The 17,925-nt window shown below is 40.5% G+C and overlaps 1 protein-coding gene across 8 annotated transcripts in view; it reads right to left on the bottom strand.

Annotated features, from left to right (window-relative positions):
• The window catches only part of camta1a (calmodulin binding transcription activator 1a), a 333,393-nt gene that overhangs the window by 164,607 nt on the left and 150,861 nt on the right, over positions 1–17,925 (bottom strand). For all 8 annotated transcript variants that reach the window (XM_057363019.1, XM_057363025.1, XM_057363017.1 and 5 more), the window contains one exon: positions 15,404–15,471. In XM_057363019.1, coding sequence (XP_057219002.1) covers positions 15,404–15,471 — 68 coding nt within the window. The remainder of the gene's footprint in view (positions 1–15,403; positions 15,472–17,925) is intronic.

The following is a 17,925-nucleotide window of genomic DNA, read 5'->3' as shown; positions in this document are numbered from 1 at the left end:
ACACTGGGAGAGTTAATTTGATCCTTTTTAACACTGGCGATTTTGCTGTGTACAAATGAAAATATGCATATCTGAATGTCAAAAAACACTGTGTCCACAACTAGGAAACTGCAAGACATCTCACCCTCGCTTTTCCAAATATATTCCTTAATAAACTAAATGACATTACATAATAGTCCATATATCAGACAATACCTGAGTAACAAAACAAACACAACCTCAAACCAGCAAGGGAAACTTTACAGAAGATGTAAATGGTTATCAGATTTCAAAAGCTCTTGCTGAGATGTCATCCAAGCCTGGCACACAGGGACAATGCCACGATATTGAATCAGATGCCTTTTTAATCTGTTTATTCATCTTTAGCCTCAGGATTTGCACACTATACAGACACACGGTACACAGACTTCCCCGCCATCTGAACCCTCGCTCTAGTTTACAGTGTTAGCTCGTCATGTGCTGCTATTTGGAAATGTTTTGCTATCAGGATTCTGGTTTGTCACAAAACACATTTCATATCTCAAATATGAAAAACAGCCTCAACCTGTTCCCAGCTCAGAGTTAATCCTGCACTGCCCTAATTGTGGAGCGCCATCACCTGCTTTGACAAAATAAGCAAAAAACAACGTGGTTGATTTTACCGCCCATCTAAGCTGCTGGCTACTTTAATGCTGGAACAATACGTTTTTCTCTCTCCCTGTCGCTCCATCGCAGAGATAATCGCATATAAAAAAGTGAAGGGAAATCATCTCTGTTTCCATAAATACGATCAGAGTGCATATTTCTGCAGCTGGAGAGATGCACGAGTAAGAACTGATGTTATTGTGAGTGATGCAGGGTAAATAAGAGGTCAGAGAGAGCGAGCGCAAGGAGACCAAACTTGAAAAACGAAGCACACACAGTCTCAAGGACAAAGGAAATATGTCTATAAAGGTCTATATAAATATAAACTGTATGTCTATATACGTCTCTGTAAGGAAACATAAAAGATGGTACACATATTGAGACACACTTGCCTGTGAAACGAATGGCTTTCATGCCAGCATTGAAAGACACAATGTTGGACAAACACCAAATCACTTCCTGTCAGCGAGACACCCCCATAAAGAAGGCTATCAAGCGGACCAGAAATAATTCCTTGTAATTAACTTTTTCACCAGTTAATTCAAAAGGGCCCTTGCCCATCATCCATCCCCATCCAAAAATGCACATCGGGAGCCTCTGGCAGCCGAGGCCCTCGGCCAGGCCAAGATCTGCCCATTGCGGGAAGACCAGCCCAGATCATGGATTCTACTTATAAAGACCTTTCTATTCCATTACGAGAGCAGAGTAGAACCGAAAACAGGGCTGAGCATTAAATGTGATCACTGCAAAAATGCCATCTGAACAATATGTCCTGCCTTAATGGACCCGCGGCACAGACTGTTCCTCGCAGCGAGGGGATTTAGGGATATTTTAGCAGGGTAATTTCCTGCCTTTCACCACCCCGTGTCATTTTAAAAGCCGGCCACCCTTTCTAAAATCACCCAGTCAAACAGGCGTCTGAACAGCAGTTCGCCTGCTCCTACGGCAGTTATTTCATTATTTCCTCCGAGGGCTTGATTGCAGAGCGAGGCAATTTACGGCGCACTTCATTGCCAATTCAACAGGCACATCACCTGTAAATAATTGACACTCTTCATGTCCATTCCAACATCATCATATCCAAATCAAATTGATGCATCTCTCTCTTCTCAGAGTGAGGTCAGCAGCAGATCCCGCTTTGAATCTGCGGCGTTCAATTATGCGTCTGGAAAATTCATTCATATTGCACGTTGAGCCATCCGTTACCAAAAAAGAACAACATAACTAGATTTGCATTCCTGAAGGAAATAGCAGCGCTTAAAAGACAGCAAAAGAACAATTTTAGGTAAGTTTAGGCCTTGATTCTATATGAACAAAATGCCACATTAAAGACAATTTGTGATTTTTTTTGGTAGTGCAGGAGAAGAGAGGCATCGACAAAATCGCCTGTTAGATTCTGAATGGCTAAGGGTACGATCAGACAGAACGCGCTTTTCATGTTCGAAAACGCGAGGGGAGCCGCGCCGCACTGCTCTGGTAACTCTTTGAAAAGAGCAGCGTGCAGCGTTTTTTTGCTAGGTAACCCGAAACAGCCACAACAAGTTTCTCCTCCATGTCTCCAGGCGTTCCGAGCATTGCGACAAGGGAAGCCCCGCCTCTCCACTCATCCGATTGGACAATGGAAAAAAGCGCACATGACGTCAAGCGCTTTTCTGCTCAGAATTGAGGTTTTTTTTCAACTTGGGGCGCTCAGAGCGATCCGCCTAAAATGCGAGGCGCAGCAGGCGGTAGAAACGCGAGGCTCCCGGCGCGAATAATCAGCGCGCAAAACGCTCCCTGCCAACTGAAAACAAAAACAGAAAGCAAAAGACGCGTTCTGTCTGATCGTACCCTTACACAGTCGTGATTTAAGCCAATAGGAGATCTTAAAAGGTAAATAATTTAAAGGTGCTGTGTCTAATTTTTTGGAGCATCTATTGTCAGAAATGCAATATAATATACATAGCTATGTTTCAGAGGTGTATAAAGACATTAAGAAGCGTTATGTTTTATTACCTTAGAGTGAGCTCTTTCTATCTTCATGTCCCGTTACATGAAATTTGCCATGTTTCTACAGTTGCCCCGAAAGGACAAACTGCTCTACAAAGCGCGTTTTGGAAATACGTTATCTCCTTCAGCAAAGAAGCAAAAACGTGACAACATCTTAGCCCTGTGTCAGCCACTGCAGTGCTTGGAAAGGGAGGGTTGGTGTGAGCCTTTGGTTGCAATTTGCAACTTCACCACTAGATGCCACTAAATTACTTACACTTTCAAAAATTAGACAGCACCTACTGTAGCATCTAAGACTGCACTCCAAGTTTAAATCAAGTCTGTAAGTTCGCAGGGACAATTAATTGTAAAGAAGAACAGGAAAAGGATGTTTGAGGAATATCAATTCAATACTGCCCTGCCAACACTGTAATGAAGGATTTATGGTGTTGCTATTAGTTTTGAACAGCTTGATTTAGCTGGATTACACACAGTATTAACCTGACAAGAGGACATTCACTCTACCAAACATGATCAATGAAATGAAAATGGAAAGAAAATAACTGAAGAATTGCTTTTGTCGGATGTCTAATAGACTAGATAAACAGAGCCGAAATGATTTCAGAGAGACACCGTATCTAATATTTTAGAGGTACTCTTGTCAAATTCTGACTATCTTAATAAATCCAAGATCAACACCATAATACGTCTCAACAGAGCGGAATAATTAGGTAGGAATCAGAGCCCTGCTTTGTCTGAATTATCCTTGACCCCCAGCAGAAATTGCCTGTTTCTACCATCGTTCATTAAATCGTCCCTAAACCTTGAATTGATAGCCATTTTTAACATCATAAAAAAGTTATGAATATTAATTTTCCAATTTCGAATGGCTCTTACCTCTCTCTTCCTATCTTCCCTTCAAACACACACACATCAAAAATGGCTGAATAATTTATCAATTGGCTTCTTACACTTTAGACAATTAATTCAGTGGTGCAAATTAATTATGGGTAGTCCCTTCCAAACCCATCCTTTCACAGTTTGTAATGGAGCATTTTAAAGAAAAGCTTTAAGGCATGCAGTCAGAACTCGAGGCAGTTGAATACATTAAAGACAACGACGCTTTATATAACAGAATGACGATAATGTAAAGAAACAGTTATATATCTCGACAAGGAGACTGCACGTGCACGTGTATTCGTTTACGAAAGACAAAAAAACGAACGGCAAAAGTGAGAGAGCACGAAACGGGTGTAGCGGTCGCCCGGCCCATGTTGGGCCCTAAATCAATGGTATCCATTCCTGAAGCATGCTGTCCTGCTGCTGGTGAGTGCTACAGAGAGCCTTGGCCTGTCAGAGGGGTTATATATAAGCTATTGATTCCAGACGCCCTCCTGCATGTCTCTCTCGCTGTGTCTGTACACACAGAATCTTTCCTCTCTGACTGACAGCACACTGTTCACAGCGTGGCGGGACTGATGTGTTCTGGATGTGGATTAATGACCTGTAACGGGGGTCTGAACCACACACAAAGAAATGTTGACATGCAACTGTGTGCTATGATGTGAGAATCTAACGCAAACGTGCACTCGAACACCTACATACATGAACAAAATTATCACTTACCAATGTCCAATCTATATTTAAAAACGTACTTATCATAACGTGACTGTCGATGACGTAAACAATTACTTCTTAGTGTCTTCTAAGGAGAAAATCGAAGTTTTACCCCAGTGGAAGGCGAGTTATAGATTGACTAGTTTGTTTTCCTCTACAGACACGTGCAACACACTAAGCCATCCAAACTAAAAAAATGGAGTAAATCACATTGGGTTTAATGACAAGCGAGACCGTTTGTCACAAAAATACAAAGAAACAACAGCCAATTCCACTGTCACAGGGACAAAATAATCATTTTCAAAACCAATAATGCATTATGCAATTTCATGGCCAATAAGTTCTCTCAATTCACCCACCATGGGGACAGGTATGTCAAACATTAACTTCAGCCCGTCTATAATTTTTCTCAATTTACCCAGCATTGGCAGGAGTTGCAAAAAGTACATTATGGAGCCAACATATACATGTACCCTACACACACACACACCCACAGGGGCACGCTGTGTTCTTCCTGTGCCACTCCACCCGGCTGGAGACCTGCAGATGGAACAGGACCGGTGTGTGTGAATCACAGAAGTGCGGTGGTGCTGGTTACTCACGAATCTCCCTGGAACAAACCCAGGTACTATTTTTCTATCCATCTTACATAACACAACGCACACACCCCAGTCCGGTTTCACGTCCGCTCGGCTTTCAGATAGAGCAGGACTGATCGTTCCCAGCTCCAGGAGAGAAGCGGCTGGTCCACTGCTTCTGTGCCACCCACAGAACCTGTTCCTGTCATCTACAGTCAGTAAGTCTTATACCGTGATTTGTCTTCTTTCTACTGAAACTGACCAGAGAGCGCTGAACTGATCTCAAAGTTCTCAGAGGAAATTTGTATTGCTCACTGATTGTAACTTATGACACTGGAGTCTTCAGTTGTTTCATTTAAAGCCAAAGTGTGCAAGTTTAGTGCAATTAGCATCAAATGCACCTGCAAAATTAATGACTGTTCAGAAACTTTTGTCTTCCAATGCTAGGACAAACAGATAACCATCCCTAAATTGCACCATTGATCGAAACAATGTTCAGGTTTTGGGTTGAATGATTCTCAAAAAAGAAAATGCATTAAAAATCTTTTAATAGCACCAAAGAGCCACAGTGTTTACACTTTTCAGGGAAAACCTGCTAATGGCTTACAATACGTACAGCTGTCTCAGCAAATTAAACAAGGATAGAAGCAAATGTTTTAACAAACAACACAATTACACACTTTTGATTTGTGCATTAACTTTGTCTCAAACATTTTACTAAATAACTTAATTAAAGGTACAGTGTGTGATTTTTTAGAGGATCTATTCAAAGAAATGCCATATAATATACATATGTCTTCAGATGTCTATAAAGACCTTACATAATGAAGAGTTATGTTTTTATTACCTTAGAATGAGCTATTTCTATCTACAAATACTGCGGGTCCCCTTACATGGAATTCACCATGTTGATTCTACAGTAGCCCTAAACGGACAAACTGCTCCACAGAACGCGGCTCCTAAATACATTATCATCTTCAGCAAAGAAGCAAAAACATGACGACATCTTAATACTGTGTCAGCCACCGTAGTACTTTAAAAGGGAGGGATGAGTGGTGGAGTGAGCCATTGCTTGCAATTCGCAATACCGACCACTAGATGCCGCTAAATTTAATATACTGGACCTTTAAAATGTGTCCAGATTTGAGAGAAATAAAATAGACATGTGAGAAATTAATATAGTGTATAATATAGTATAGTATATGTGACCCTGCATGTAAAAACCAGGTTCATAATCTAGTCTCAATCTAATTGACCCTTCGCAAGCAGTTTGATTGACGCGAGATCTGACATAACACTGATTTAATGTGGCCCCGTGACTAACCCCATTTTGTCCGTCAAACAAACCAGTCCGACAGTAGAGCTTTGGTGATTAAAATGGAAAAAATTGCTTTTTAATTATTGTAATAGTAAACAGAGATATACAGTATATCCAGCTTTAATGGACGTTCATACTATAACGATAAACAATAAATAAGTTATAACTTTTAAAAATCATTCTAAATGAAGGAGAATAGCGGAGTTCACATCACAACTATACCAATACAGATACGAGACACGATATTGTTGGAATCATTAATGTACGAATTACAGACGGAAGCATTCGGGAAGTGGTGTTTTAAGGCGGAATATAATTCTTATTGATATATTACTCATTTTACATGTATGAGCAAGCTGGGATTTCCCCAGAGGGGTGCTCACATTTACACTGGGAGCACATGGCTGACATCGAAAGCTTTGACGGACATAGCAACAAGAACGAAGAGGGGCGGGTTTTGCGAAGGGTCAATTATGAGTAAATAAGCATCAAAGGCATGTTCACGTGGGAAAGTGACGTCAATTGCATACCCTCTATAATATTATGTATAATATTAGCATTATACAAAGACTAACAGTAGTTATGTTTTAAACAAAGTTGTGACTTGTGACTACAAAATATGACTTGAAGGTCTCCTGAATGCTTCCGAGGAGATACATACTGTATGAAATCTAAAAAGCGGCTTTCTTTTTTCTATTTTTATCTTCACCTGCTGCCTCAGAGCAACAATGGAAAAATAAGAGAGATCTCACTTTTTCAGGGGTGACCTCCCATTCACATGAAGATGTCCACCACCACATAAGGAGGAAAGAAATGTAATGCAAAGAGGGTGGAGTGAGGTAGCTCAGACAGCGAGAAGACGTAGACTACGGAATACAGAGGTAGTACAGATGACTACAATCATTTAGCTATGCTATCGTGAAGGTGCGTGTGTTTATGTAAGCGTGCTTCATGTCTGGAGAACAGTACAGGGGCTGTTTGGAGCTGACAGACCGCCAGTGTGCTGTGCAAAGGTGCAGAAGCGCTAATTGAATTAAGTCTTTATTATTACACTGCAGTGGCAGCACATCTCCACATTTCGGCCCGCTTGGCTGACACTTTCTCCTTGAACACCTGCTTGACATCAACTTTTCTTTCCAGCTTAATTATTCAAGCATCCCCTCATTCGAAGGACCTGCGCCGCAGCCTCCCCTTACACTGCCAGCATTACTGTTTACACATGGCCACGCTCTTTTAATTGTGCTTGAATCTCTTCAGGTTAACCTCTCTGCTCTCTGCCCACTGGCACGTGGACAAATACCATGCTGAGGTGTTTCCTGCTGCCGCTGTGCGGGCAACAGTTTCATCTGTGGGCAATGGAGACCATGGACCAAAACATAATCTGTACTGATGGGGACTTGGGGGGGAAGAGATTCGCTAACTTGAAGAGACAGCAAATAAAGGAACAATTCTTTCCAAAATAACGTACTCATCCATATGTCATTCCTAACCTGTATGACTTTTTTGTGGAAATCCTTCTTGAAAATGAAAAGCCTCCATTTTATTAAAACAATTCTTTAAAATTCTCTTCATACAGGTTTGAGCCAATACACAGTAAGAGTGAGTAAATAATGAGAAAACTGGAATGTTTGGGTGCATAAATTCTTTCAAATTTTGGGTGATGTTCTGCACTGAGCTCCATATCTCATTTCTTGACAGGATGCATTTCCATAAACAAGCTTCAAACCATGTGACTTTTTCTACTCTGTCAGTCTCCATCTCAATCTACAATGACGTTCTGCATTTTTCTGCCATCTAAGCCTCTTCTCAGCGCTCTCTCCTACCTGGTTTCTGATGTCCCCTCCCTACTTAAATGCACATCCATCATAGCTCAGCCCATCTCCATTTGACTCACTCTGCTTTCTCCTTATCGACATGCTTCCATTTTCCTCCGCTTTATCCCTCCATCATCTTCACTCTTGTTCCCCTTTCCATTTTTCATCCACTCCGTTTCTCTTCCAATTGACTTGTCTGTCTGTCTCCCTGTCCTCGTTCCCTATCCCCGTCTTTCTCTATCGTTCTCTTTCCATTTTCCTCAAGGGTGTGAATGGCTCTTGCCCAGGGGCCCGGTGGGTGGCACAACTGCCCTTGGTCAGGCCTCAGGCTTGGCAGCTCTTTTGTGGTGCATTGTGTCCTCTCAGGGCACGTGGATAGATGGGGGGCATTGACGTCAGACGGGCTAAGCTTTAATCACTCTACCTGGAGAAGGTTACAGAGGTTTTCGGCTAAAGCTGCCATATCTTTGGCCTGTAGACACAAAGTCCGCAAGCAACGCGAGCTCAGTTTTAGACGTCAACTTGTTTCGAAATGTGTAGGCGCTCAATTTATAGCACGGAGCAAATATGGATTTAGGTTGACACAATAATAACGACCATTAGGGTATACTGTAATCATCTATGGTCTGTTTTCTCTGAGGTCAACTATTGTCATGACAGAACGACAATTTGATGAGAATATTGCTCGGCTGCCTCAACAAACAGCCAAACAGGTCTATAATGCATACGTAGGCAGCATCGAGGAGTTTTTGGAGCTACACGCTCACAAATGCACATGCAAAACCACAAACACATCCACACAATGCTAGAGCACCATTGTCGCTGTGGAGCGTGTTGATTTAATGATATTCTGTTGTTGTTAGTGCGGCCGGGTCTGTACGCTCATTTGTGTTGTCCTTTCTCTGAGCTGGCAATGTTGCCGTGGGTTTTAATCAAAGCTGTGTCTTTTGGATTGCTCTGCTGGGATCTGTGCTGAAGTGCATGCTGGGACGAGCGGTGAGAAAGAGAGAACAAGAGCGGGATAAAGGAATAGAAGGAAGAGAGGAAGTGAAAGAGGGAGGCATATTGCATGAGAGCACAGAGGTGGGAGACTACAATGTCACTGCGGGGCCTCAGAAGAGAGCTACTTATTGTTTGATAGCTTCAATATAGGAGGCAATAGCAAGCTCAACAGTAAGAGAGGCCGACCCATCTCTTGCATTACAAGTCCGAGACCATTTCAGAGACAGTTTTTCTGATTTTGAAATTTACTATTCATTGGCATGAGTATACAGTAGGTAAAATATTGAAAATTTAAAATTTAGGTAACAATATTGTTTTTGTTTCATTCTGTGAACTACTAACAATATTTTTACCAAATTTCAAATAAACAAATTGTTTGTATTTGCATTTATTTGCAGAAAATGGAGAATGGTGAAATGGAGAAACAGGTGAAAATAACAGAAAAGATGCTCTGTATTTTTAACAGACCTCAAATACTGCAAAGAAAACAAGTTCATATTCACCTTTAAGCAATACAACAGTAATATTCGTTCATTTATTAATATTAATATGTATTTAGAAAAGTTTAAAAACATTTTTTTATGTGATAACCTTGATTTTTATCACAGTTTGTATGTGTCTTGTCATGCTGTCAGTCTTTCGCATTGCTTTATGTCACTGCTGAGGTTTGATTTAGTTGAAATTCAACAGACACTGGACTGGAATGACCGCAGTACATCTAAAAATGATGATTTGAAATGAAAATTTGGAATGTTCTCTTATTTTTTTACGCGGCTGTATATTGGCTACATCTCTCCTTTCCACTATAAATAAATATATGCTTCAACCTGTCTTTCTGCAAACGGAGCACTTTGCAAGTATTTTGTATAAGTGCGTCCTATTTTCAGTCAAGGACTAAGGTGTGGGATGGCAATAATTAGCGAACAGTATTGCTGGATGCCTTCCAAAAACATATGACGTAGATCTGAGGCCAGCCAACACAGTGCATGAAGCTGACTGAAGGACATGTGCCCTCAAACATTAATGCACTAGATCCTGGAACCAAGTCTGTATATTAATCATCCAATACTTCCATCTGAAATCAGCATATAACACTAGAGGAGAGCTAGTCAACAACGCCAGCCTCTTCTGTATCGACTGTGACTTAAAAGAAGCCCTTTTTGGATCTAGTTCAAAACATTCGAAACCCTGTTGTTGAGAAAAAAGAGAATCAGCTGTTTAAATAAAAAGACGACAATCTCTTTAACATCTTAAATATTAGTTTTATCTCCTCTGAACACAAGTACCACGAGATCAAAAGTACTACTGAAGTTAAGTTCCAATAATTTTATTTCTCCAGTCTAGACTAAAGAGAGTATCTCATTAAAGATAGCGTGCATGTCATTGTGTGTGAGTTGATGGAGGAAAGGCAGTGAATCCCGGCGCTTTTCACGGAGTCAGCGCTGCGGGGCTTCGGCCCGAGCTCACCTAAATCACAAGGCGGCCTAGCTTTCATTAACACTTAATGCAGAGCTCTCCTTTTAATAGAAATGGAAAGGGAGGTGGCCGCCAGTGTAAATTAAAGTGCGGCGTGCTGGAGTTGTGGGAGATTTTCTGGGCTTTGACAGGTATGGCCTGAATTAGCTGTACTGTTGTTCCAGCGGCCGGCAAGCAAGCGCTCCTATTGATTTTAACCACTGTTGCACTTCCTGTCTAAAAGGGAATGTTTATTACAGGAACTGAGCACATCAATCACTGGACTCTGGTATTTTCTCTCCATAGTTCCCTGTGATTATTTAAAGACACGTCGCTAAACTTCACCTGCACACGTGGATTAATTCCTGTGTTGTTATCATGCAGTAAGCCTTTGCTTTCCAGGGAGAATGCCGTGTTTGTTGTGGTTCTTTATAGCAGGGGTTTCCAAACTTTTCAGCCCGCGACCCCCAAAATAACAGTGCCAGGGACTCGTGCCCCCGCTATCCTAGGAGGTGGGTAAAGTATACAAACATCATTTCGACAAATACAAATATCCTAAATTTAAAGCCTGAAAAATAATCTGCATGGGGTGTCCTCGACTAAGGATTTACATAGTTGAATCAGAATTGTCACGCCTTGCCTATAGTCGACTGATAGTCGAATCGCATGCGTGCGTGTGTGTATGTGTGTGAGTGCGTATGTGGGTACGAAACCAGGTGGTTAACAAGGGTACAGCGCAAAGTGCAGCGCAACAATAAACAATCAAACATTTTTTTGTTTAGACCACTAGAATTTGTTTAGATCAGGATATACCTTTATAATAAATAAGAAAACGAAACAAGCCAGATTCAAGTCACAATGTGCAAAATAAATGTTCTTAGGCAAAATGTCTGAAATGCAGGGGAACATAAAGGCACAAGCAACAAATAGTAAAATTAATGGACATTTTCCTTAAACATCACGTAACAATGCTATGCCACTTACTTGACCAGATCTAGCCTCAAAACTATTTTTAAACTATACTCGATAATAATGTATTATTTTTTACAAACGGGAATACAGCATGTTCATTACCAATGAACTACCAATAAAGTTACTTTATTTACCGCATGTAAAGGAGGAATGCAATAAAGCATCTTACCATTTAAACCAGTGGTCACCAACCCTGTTCCTGGAGATCGACCGTCCTGCAGACTGCAGCTCCAACCCTGCTTCAGCACACCTGTCTGTAATTATCAAGCAAACCTGAACACCTTGATTAGATAGTTCAGGTGTGTTTGATTGGGGTTAGAGCTGAAATCTTCAGGACAGTCGATCTCCAGGAGCAGGGTTGGTGACCACTGATTTAAACAGTGAAAAAGTCCCTTTCACCTTTTTTCCTGCCCACTCTTACTCCGTCCTCCTGAAGTGCACGCTTGCTTTCAGTGCAGAGAATGACAAGTCTGCGCCATGCTTGCAATATGTGGTGATTTTGGTTATATTACTATACTAGTTTTTTGTTTCATGCAGCACAAAGTTCAGTCTAAGTAACAAACTACAGTGCATTTACAGACAAAGTGTTAATTCATATTTATATGCCCAAACATTCACTAAGTGAAAAATGTTTGGAAACGTGTACACATTCATTTGCGTCATCTGCGGGTGATTTCTGGAAATCCTCTTGCGACCCCCCGGGGATACCGACCCCTACTTTGGGAACCCCTGCTCTATAGAGACTAAGTAATATAAATACAATATTCTGTTTGTCTTTTTCACAAGCTTCTCACATGTTTATTCTATGTCTGTGTGTTTGAGTCCACAGCTCCAGGCTATGCCTCCATACGTGCATGGCCACCTGCTTAGCTATTACACTCTCCATGGCCCATTGACCTCTGCCTCCCTCATCTCTTCAGTCTGGCCTGGCCAGAGGCTGAGTCAGTTCCTGTAGCCTGGCGCCTGCGAGCAGTTGGCCTCCACCGGGAAGAGGAGTAAATGACATGCTGTTGCGAAATCGCTTAACCATATCCCCCTCTCTCATAACCCTTAAACCTCGCCCTTCACTATACTTTGACCACCGGGATCAAAATGTGAAGCTGTCAGTCAATGCGCTACTGTCATTAAACCTCTCTTTTCTGTTTCCATTTCTGTCTTCTCTTCAGGAACACCCATGCTGAAAGAAACACCATGCATGCTGATAAACAACAACATTCATCAAAGTTCCCTTCCTAACTATAGACACTGCTGAGAGTCCTGACACTTTAGAAAGAGATCTCTCAACAAAACTCTTTAAAACACAACTTGACAACTACAGTATTTTTTTGGTGAGGACAATCAAAAGGCTTGTCACTTTCATAAAAATGTACATCACAGCCCATCCTCTTGTCCCTTTTGGATTGAAACCGCATATTTTCAAAACACTTGTTTAAAAAAATGTCATTATTTTCAATAATTAAACAGTGTTGTTAAAGTTGACAAAGCTCCTTTTAACACTTTTTATTGCTTAAATGTTTGCAAAACTCACAATAAAACATGAAGGTGACCAATAGTTACGATTTATTTTTGAATTTACAAATCATTTTGAATTCATCCACACGTCCAAAGCGTGCACTGTGATTTCCGCTACAACATTCCAGCGCATACGGGAGCGCCTCCCTTCTTTCATCCAGCCAGTGATAATACATATTACAGAGTGCCAAGTCTGTAATGAGTGAGTGCCGAGATGTACACTTTATTCATGGCTTCATTTTTTTGTGGTGGAGATAAAAAGCCGAGAGGGTGCTCTTCAACTCATCTCCAGCAATTACACAAGGAAATGTCTTAAATTGGCTTTTGCTTTATGTCCAGCTATTATCAATGTCGCTTACAGGCATGGAGGCAGAGGGAAAAATTGGGTGGAAGTTGGAGTACTCAAAGTCCATTTGCACATGAATTAGGATTGTTAATAACAACAGGACGGTGCGGAGAGGGATGGCGAAGACAGAATGAGGGAGATCGAGATAGAAATATGGCAAGTGGGGCAAATTTACATATAACTTAACAATTAAGAGCAGTATTTCAGTGCAAAATCTTATTCGCAAACCACTCGCATACCAGTCACCTGCAGTTTTGCGAACAAGCTGTTAAATGTGCTTGAGTTTTTAAAAAAATTAAGTAATTACGTTTAGTGAATCCAACACTGATAAGTTGTAGACAGCACGTGCAAATAAAACCGTCTATCATTTCTAAGGAACTCCCTCCAGATGCATTAAACACAGTGTGAATTGGGTGCTGACATCTCTCGTCAGCTTTAGTTTATCTCTGCTACGATGGTGGCCGACGCTTCCTGTGCACAGAGGAAAGCGTGAGAGTTAGCAGTTTGTCTGGCACAGAGGAAAAGGTACTCAGAGCTGTCTAATAGTATGAGAACGACTCTCTCTAATTGGGAGAGAAGAGGGACCTCCTTCTGGAAATAGGTGTGATGAAGAAAGCACTGTTCTGTTTTGACAAACTGGCTGGAACGGGAGACTGGAGGGCTTAACCTGAGGCCAGGAAAAATAGACTGATGGAACACTCTGGCATGTGCACACACAGAAACGCAAGATGCCCATGCTATGACCTTCCTAAAATACCACCTAATAAAGCACTGACATTGTGAGTGGAGGACAAATGAAATGTGGGTGAATCTGATGAAGCCGAATCCCATGTCTCTTCCCAAAATTATACAAATTATAGCAACAAATTAAAATTTACTTAAAAATCTGAGCTGATATTAGAACAAGGATCATTAGAACAAGATTTCTTACAACATGACAATTATTTGGCGGGCACAAGACAAACAACACAATCTGTTCAAAGACAACCCATTTAGTTAATTTAAACTCAATCTTGTGTTGTCCTTTTTCTTTATTTAACACAAAATCAACACAAAAATCTTTTATTATTTAATACATCCTTTTTGAGAATATTCTGATTAGTTTCAGTGATGATTACCATATCATCACTATTTTCTAATAGATTTAAATACATTTTTTGCTATAATCAGCATAAATATACATTAAATAAATGAAAACAATAATACCATGATGTAAATACTTTATTATTATTATAATAAACTACTAATGACATGAAAATGAGATTTTCTAAATGTGCCATGTATCCAGATAACCAACTATTTTTTTCTGATCATTTTCATTAATTTGGTCTATTTTTTAAAACTTTTTTCTTGATCCTAAATACTGTAACTTTTAGAGGTCTTTTACTTTTTACTTTTTACTGCATAAGTGGCAGTACAACCTTCAGAGTAATGAGAGTTTGGGGAAAATGTGCCACACAGTCACAATGCAAAAACTCAAAGTTGTCGTAAAAATAGATGCAATCGACTCTCCACACCACTGACACTAGAAAAATGCCACACAAGTACACCTCAAATCCCTCACTGCCGGTCTGGCTTACAGGCAATAAACTGTAGAGACAGCCTACTTAAAAAAAAAACACAAATTCTACTCTCGTGGGTTCTGGGATCATGCAGATTCACCAGAGCTGTTTCGAACCCAGGAGCAAGCTATCAGCCATAAACCCTGATGACAGATCGATTCACAGGCACACACACATGCAAACAAACACCTGCTCAGAGACTACACATGCTCAGTTTTTCCTCTTTAACATCATCCTTCTATCACTTTCTGAGCACCCAGACAACGCAGAGTTCACACCTTCATTTATTAGCAGACGTTTAACTCGCTGTTAGATATGAACACATTACCATCACACTCACAGAAGAGATGAGACACAGCGTTGAGCTAAGAGCTCTGCTAATAGGCTATTCGGAGTTATTAGGCCACATTAATAATCCATTACCTGTCAGGCTAACTCCAAAAAGAAGTAAACCCTTTGAAACTGCCATCAATGTCCACCAATATCAAACACCCAACTTTTAAGAAGGCAGATTTTCAAGTGCTTCATTAGTGGAATATCAAGCTAATGGCTTCATTTGGCCACCGTGATGATACAACCTGGAATTCTGGGTAAAAGGGAGCCTAAATAGTGAGTTGATAGATGAAGTCTCTTACCTTGTTTTAGGGGATGTTGTCAACCATTCTTCATGCTTTTCAAACGTTATCAAGTATGCTGCAATTTCCTAGAAGACAGAAATAAGGATGTGTGTTAATCTAAGAGGAAGACTTTACAGTTCAGGGTTTGCTCTTTAGGACCATAAACAATAATGTTTAAGTAGCAAGATGGTATAAGATTCTCTGCTTGAACTTTCTAGGAGAGGCAACTGGTGACATTGTACAGTAAACACAGATTTAAAATTAAAGGCTAAAAATAAGTAATATTAATATTTAAAATATAAAAAACGAATGATAGTCTATATATTTTGGTCCTTGGAAGAATTAAATGTAAAAATGAATCCATATTGCAATCTCTGGCTGTTCTCAGAGTTCTTCATTTCAATGCAAAATCAGTAACAGTTTTCCAACTCACAACTTAATGTAAAACTGTAAAATGGCACTACAAAAACATACATTATTGCACAAAAATTCTAACAAAACTAATATGCAAAAGATCATATTCTTAAAATCCTGTGGTTACTTTAACAAGTCCAAAAACAGTTGGTTCCTTTAAACCTTTAGGAGACACAGAGTGAGATGGCTTTGAAAACCTAAACAAAACGATTACAAACACAAACCTAGCCCTAACTGTCATGGCTCTGCATCATTTAGTCATGTTCTTCTTGGTCCTGTAGCAGAGTCATGACAAAGCCTTTGGTTATGTGTGGAGAGAAACATATTATTGTCAATATGTTGACAATATTTGACAATAATATACGTTCTCTCCAGTGTCTCGTTTCTGTTCCCGCCATCTCGTTTCCTTGTTATCCTTCCCTGAGTGTTTCATTACCCACACCTGCCCTGTGTCGTTATCCCTCGTTTGTCTTACCTATATATACCCTCTTGTTTCTTTGTCCTGTGTCCGTGTATTACATATGTTGCGTTCTGTTCTGTGTCCGTGTATTACATATGTTGCGGTCTGTTCTGTGTCCGTGTATTACATATGTTGCGTTCTGTTCTGTGTCCGTGTATTACATATGTTGCGGTCTGTTCTGTGTCCGTGTATTACATATGTTGCGGTCTGTTCTGTGTACCTCGTATGTTATGTTATGTTATGTTATGGCGTGGCGTGTCGCTGTAAGTACTTTGCCTTGCCCTTGGTTTCCCCTTCTATGTTTGGTTTAAGACGTTGTGTCGCTGTTTGGTTTATTAGTTTATTTTTGCCCCCCCGTGGGAAGTGTTTTGTTTTGAGTTCTTGTTTTGTTTCCATGTTCTTTTCCTTGTTTTGTTTTGCACCCCATCGTGGGTTTTTGTTTTTGTTATATTAAAGTCTTTTGTTAACCCCTTCACGCCTGCCTGCTATTGGGTTCTTCTCCACGCCAGTCCGTGACACTAACTGTATTGTTTAGAAATGGCTGTCTGATTGCCAAAAGAGAAATCTTTTCTTAGAAACACAATGTACATGACAGCAGACGATGCAATTTCTGGTATCAATGTTAACCCAGTCATCACTGTCTCCCCACAAAGGAGACAAGTGGATGAGTGAAACATATCCCATCATTCCTTCACACAGCTAATCATGGGAAATGAAAGCAGACCGGGTCCTGACAAGCAACCTCATGATTACCTGTGACAGCAAGCCATTCATTTCTCACTGAGGACATTTGTCATTTGTTCATACAAAGACAGCAGGAAATGCAGAGGGACACAAATGATGCCATCTAACGGGAATCTGATTATTTCTTGGTCCTAACGCATTGTTCTGGGTAAACTGAGATGAAACAGAATTTAAGAGTTGAACACAATTTCTCAAAATATAAAGATGCACTACAATTTTGCTGACAAATCCAATGACAGAGACCGCACTTGTGCAGAAGTGATGAGCAATGGTTTATTGAACCAGATTTATTCTATTCATACAGTTTCTGACTTTATTTAATGCTGCTCAGAGATTCAATAGATTCATCACATGTATACAGTATATATAGCAGCATTGTACTCTTTTCTGTTTTTGCTTTTCAATCCTATTTGATTACTTTAAATACTTGTGGCAGACCAATACCTTTATTTAAAAAAAATCTGTCAATCAATATACGTGCTTTCTAGAACATTAGGCCGAGCAGTTTAAGTAATCTAAATCAATTGCACTACAATCAATTTCAACATTCTCCACACATCTGAGGTTGACAAGGTTTTATTTAATAACCTAATTAAACACTGTAAGCCTATCGATAATAGCCAAAAATTTACTAGATTTCCACCAACCAGTGCCATGCTCGGATGCTGTAGCCCCTGGGAGGTGTAATGTATATTTATAGTCAGAAACTGCTTAACTATTGCTAGAACTCAATGGTTAATCCTGTCACACTTGGCAGTAGAGCCATCCCTGGAGGTACCAGGGTGCCAAGACTGGCAGTGCCCGCACAGCGAATGCTAGGGTTGGCGCGATGGCCTGCAGGTGCTGTCTGAGAGATAGGGCTGTTCTGATTAACGTTCTGCTCTCCTGTCAACAGGGCCAGAGGGAAAGACAGCAAGAGACT

Source organism: Triplophysa rosa, linkage group LG21 (assembly GCF_024868665.1).
Source record: "Triplophysa rosa linkage group LG21, Trosa_1v2, whole genome shotgun sequence".
In the NCBI taxonomy this organism is placed as follows: Eukaryota; Metazoa; Chordata; class Actinopteri; order Cypriniformes; family Nemacheilidae; genus Triplophysa; species Triplophysa rosa.
This window is presented reverse-complemented; position numbering and strand designations above follow the sequence as displayed.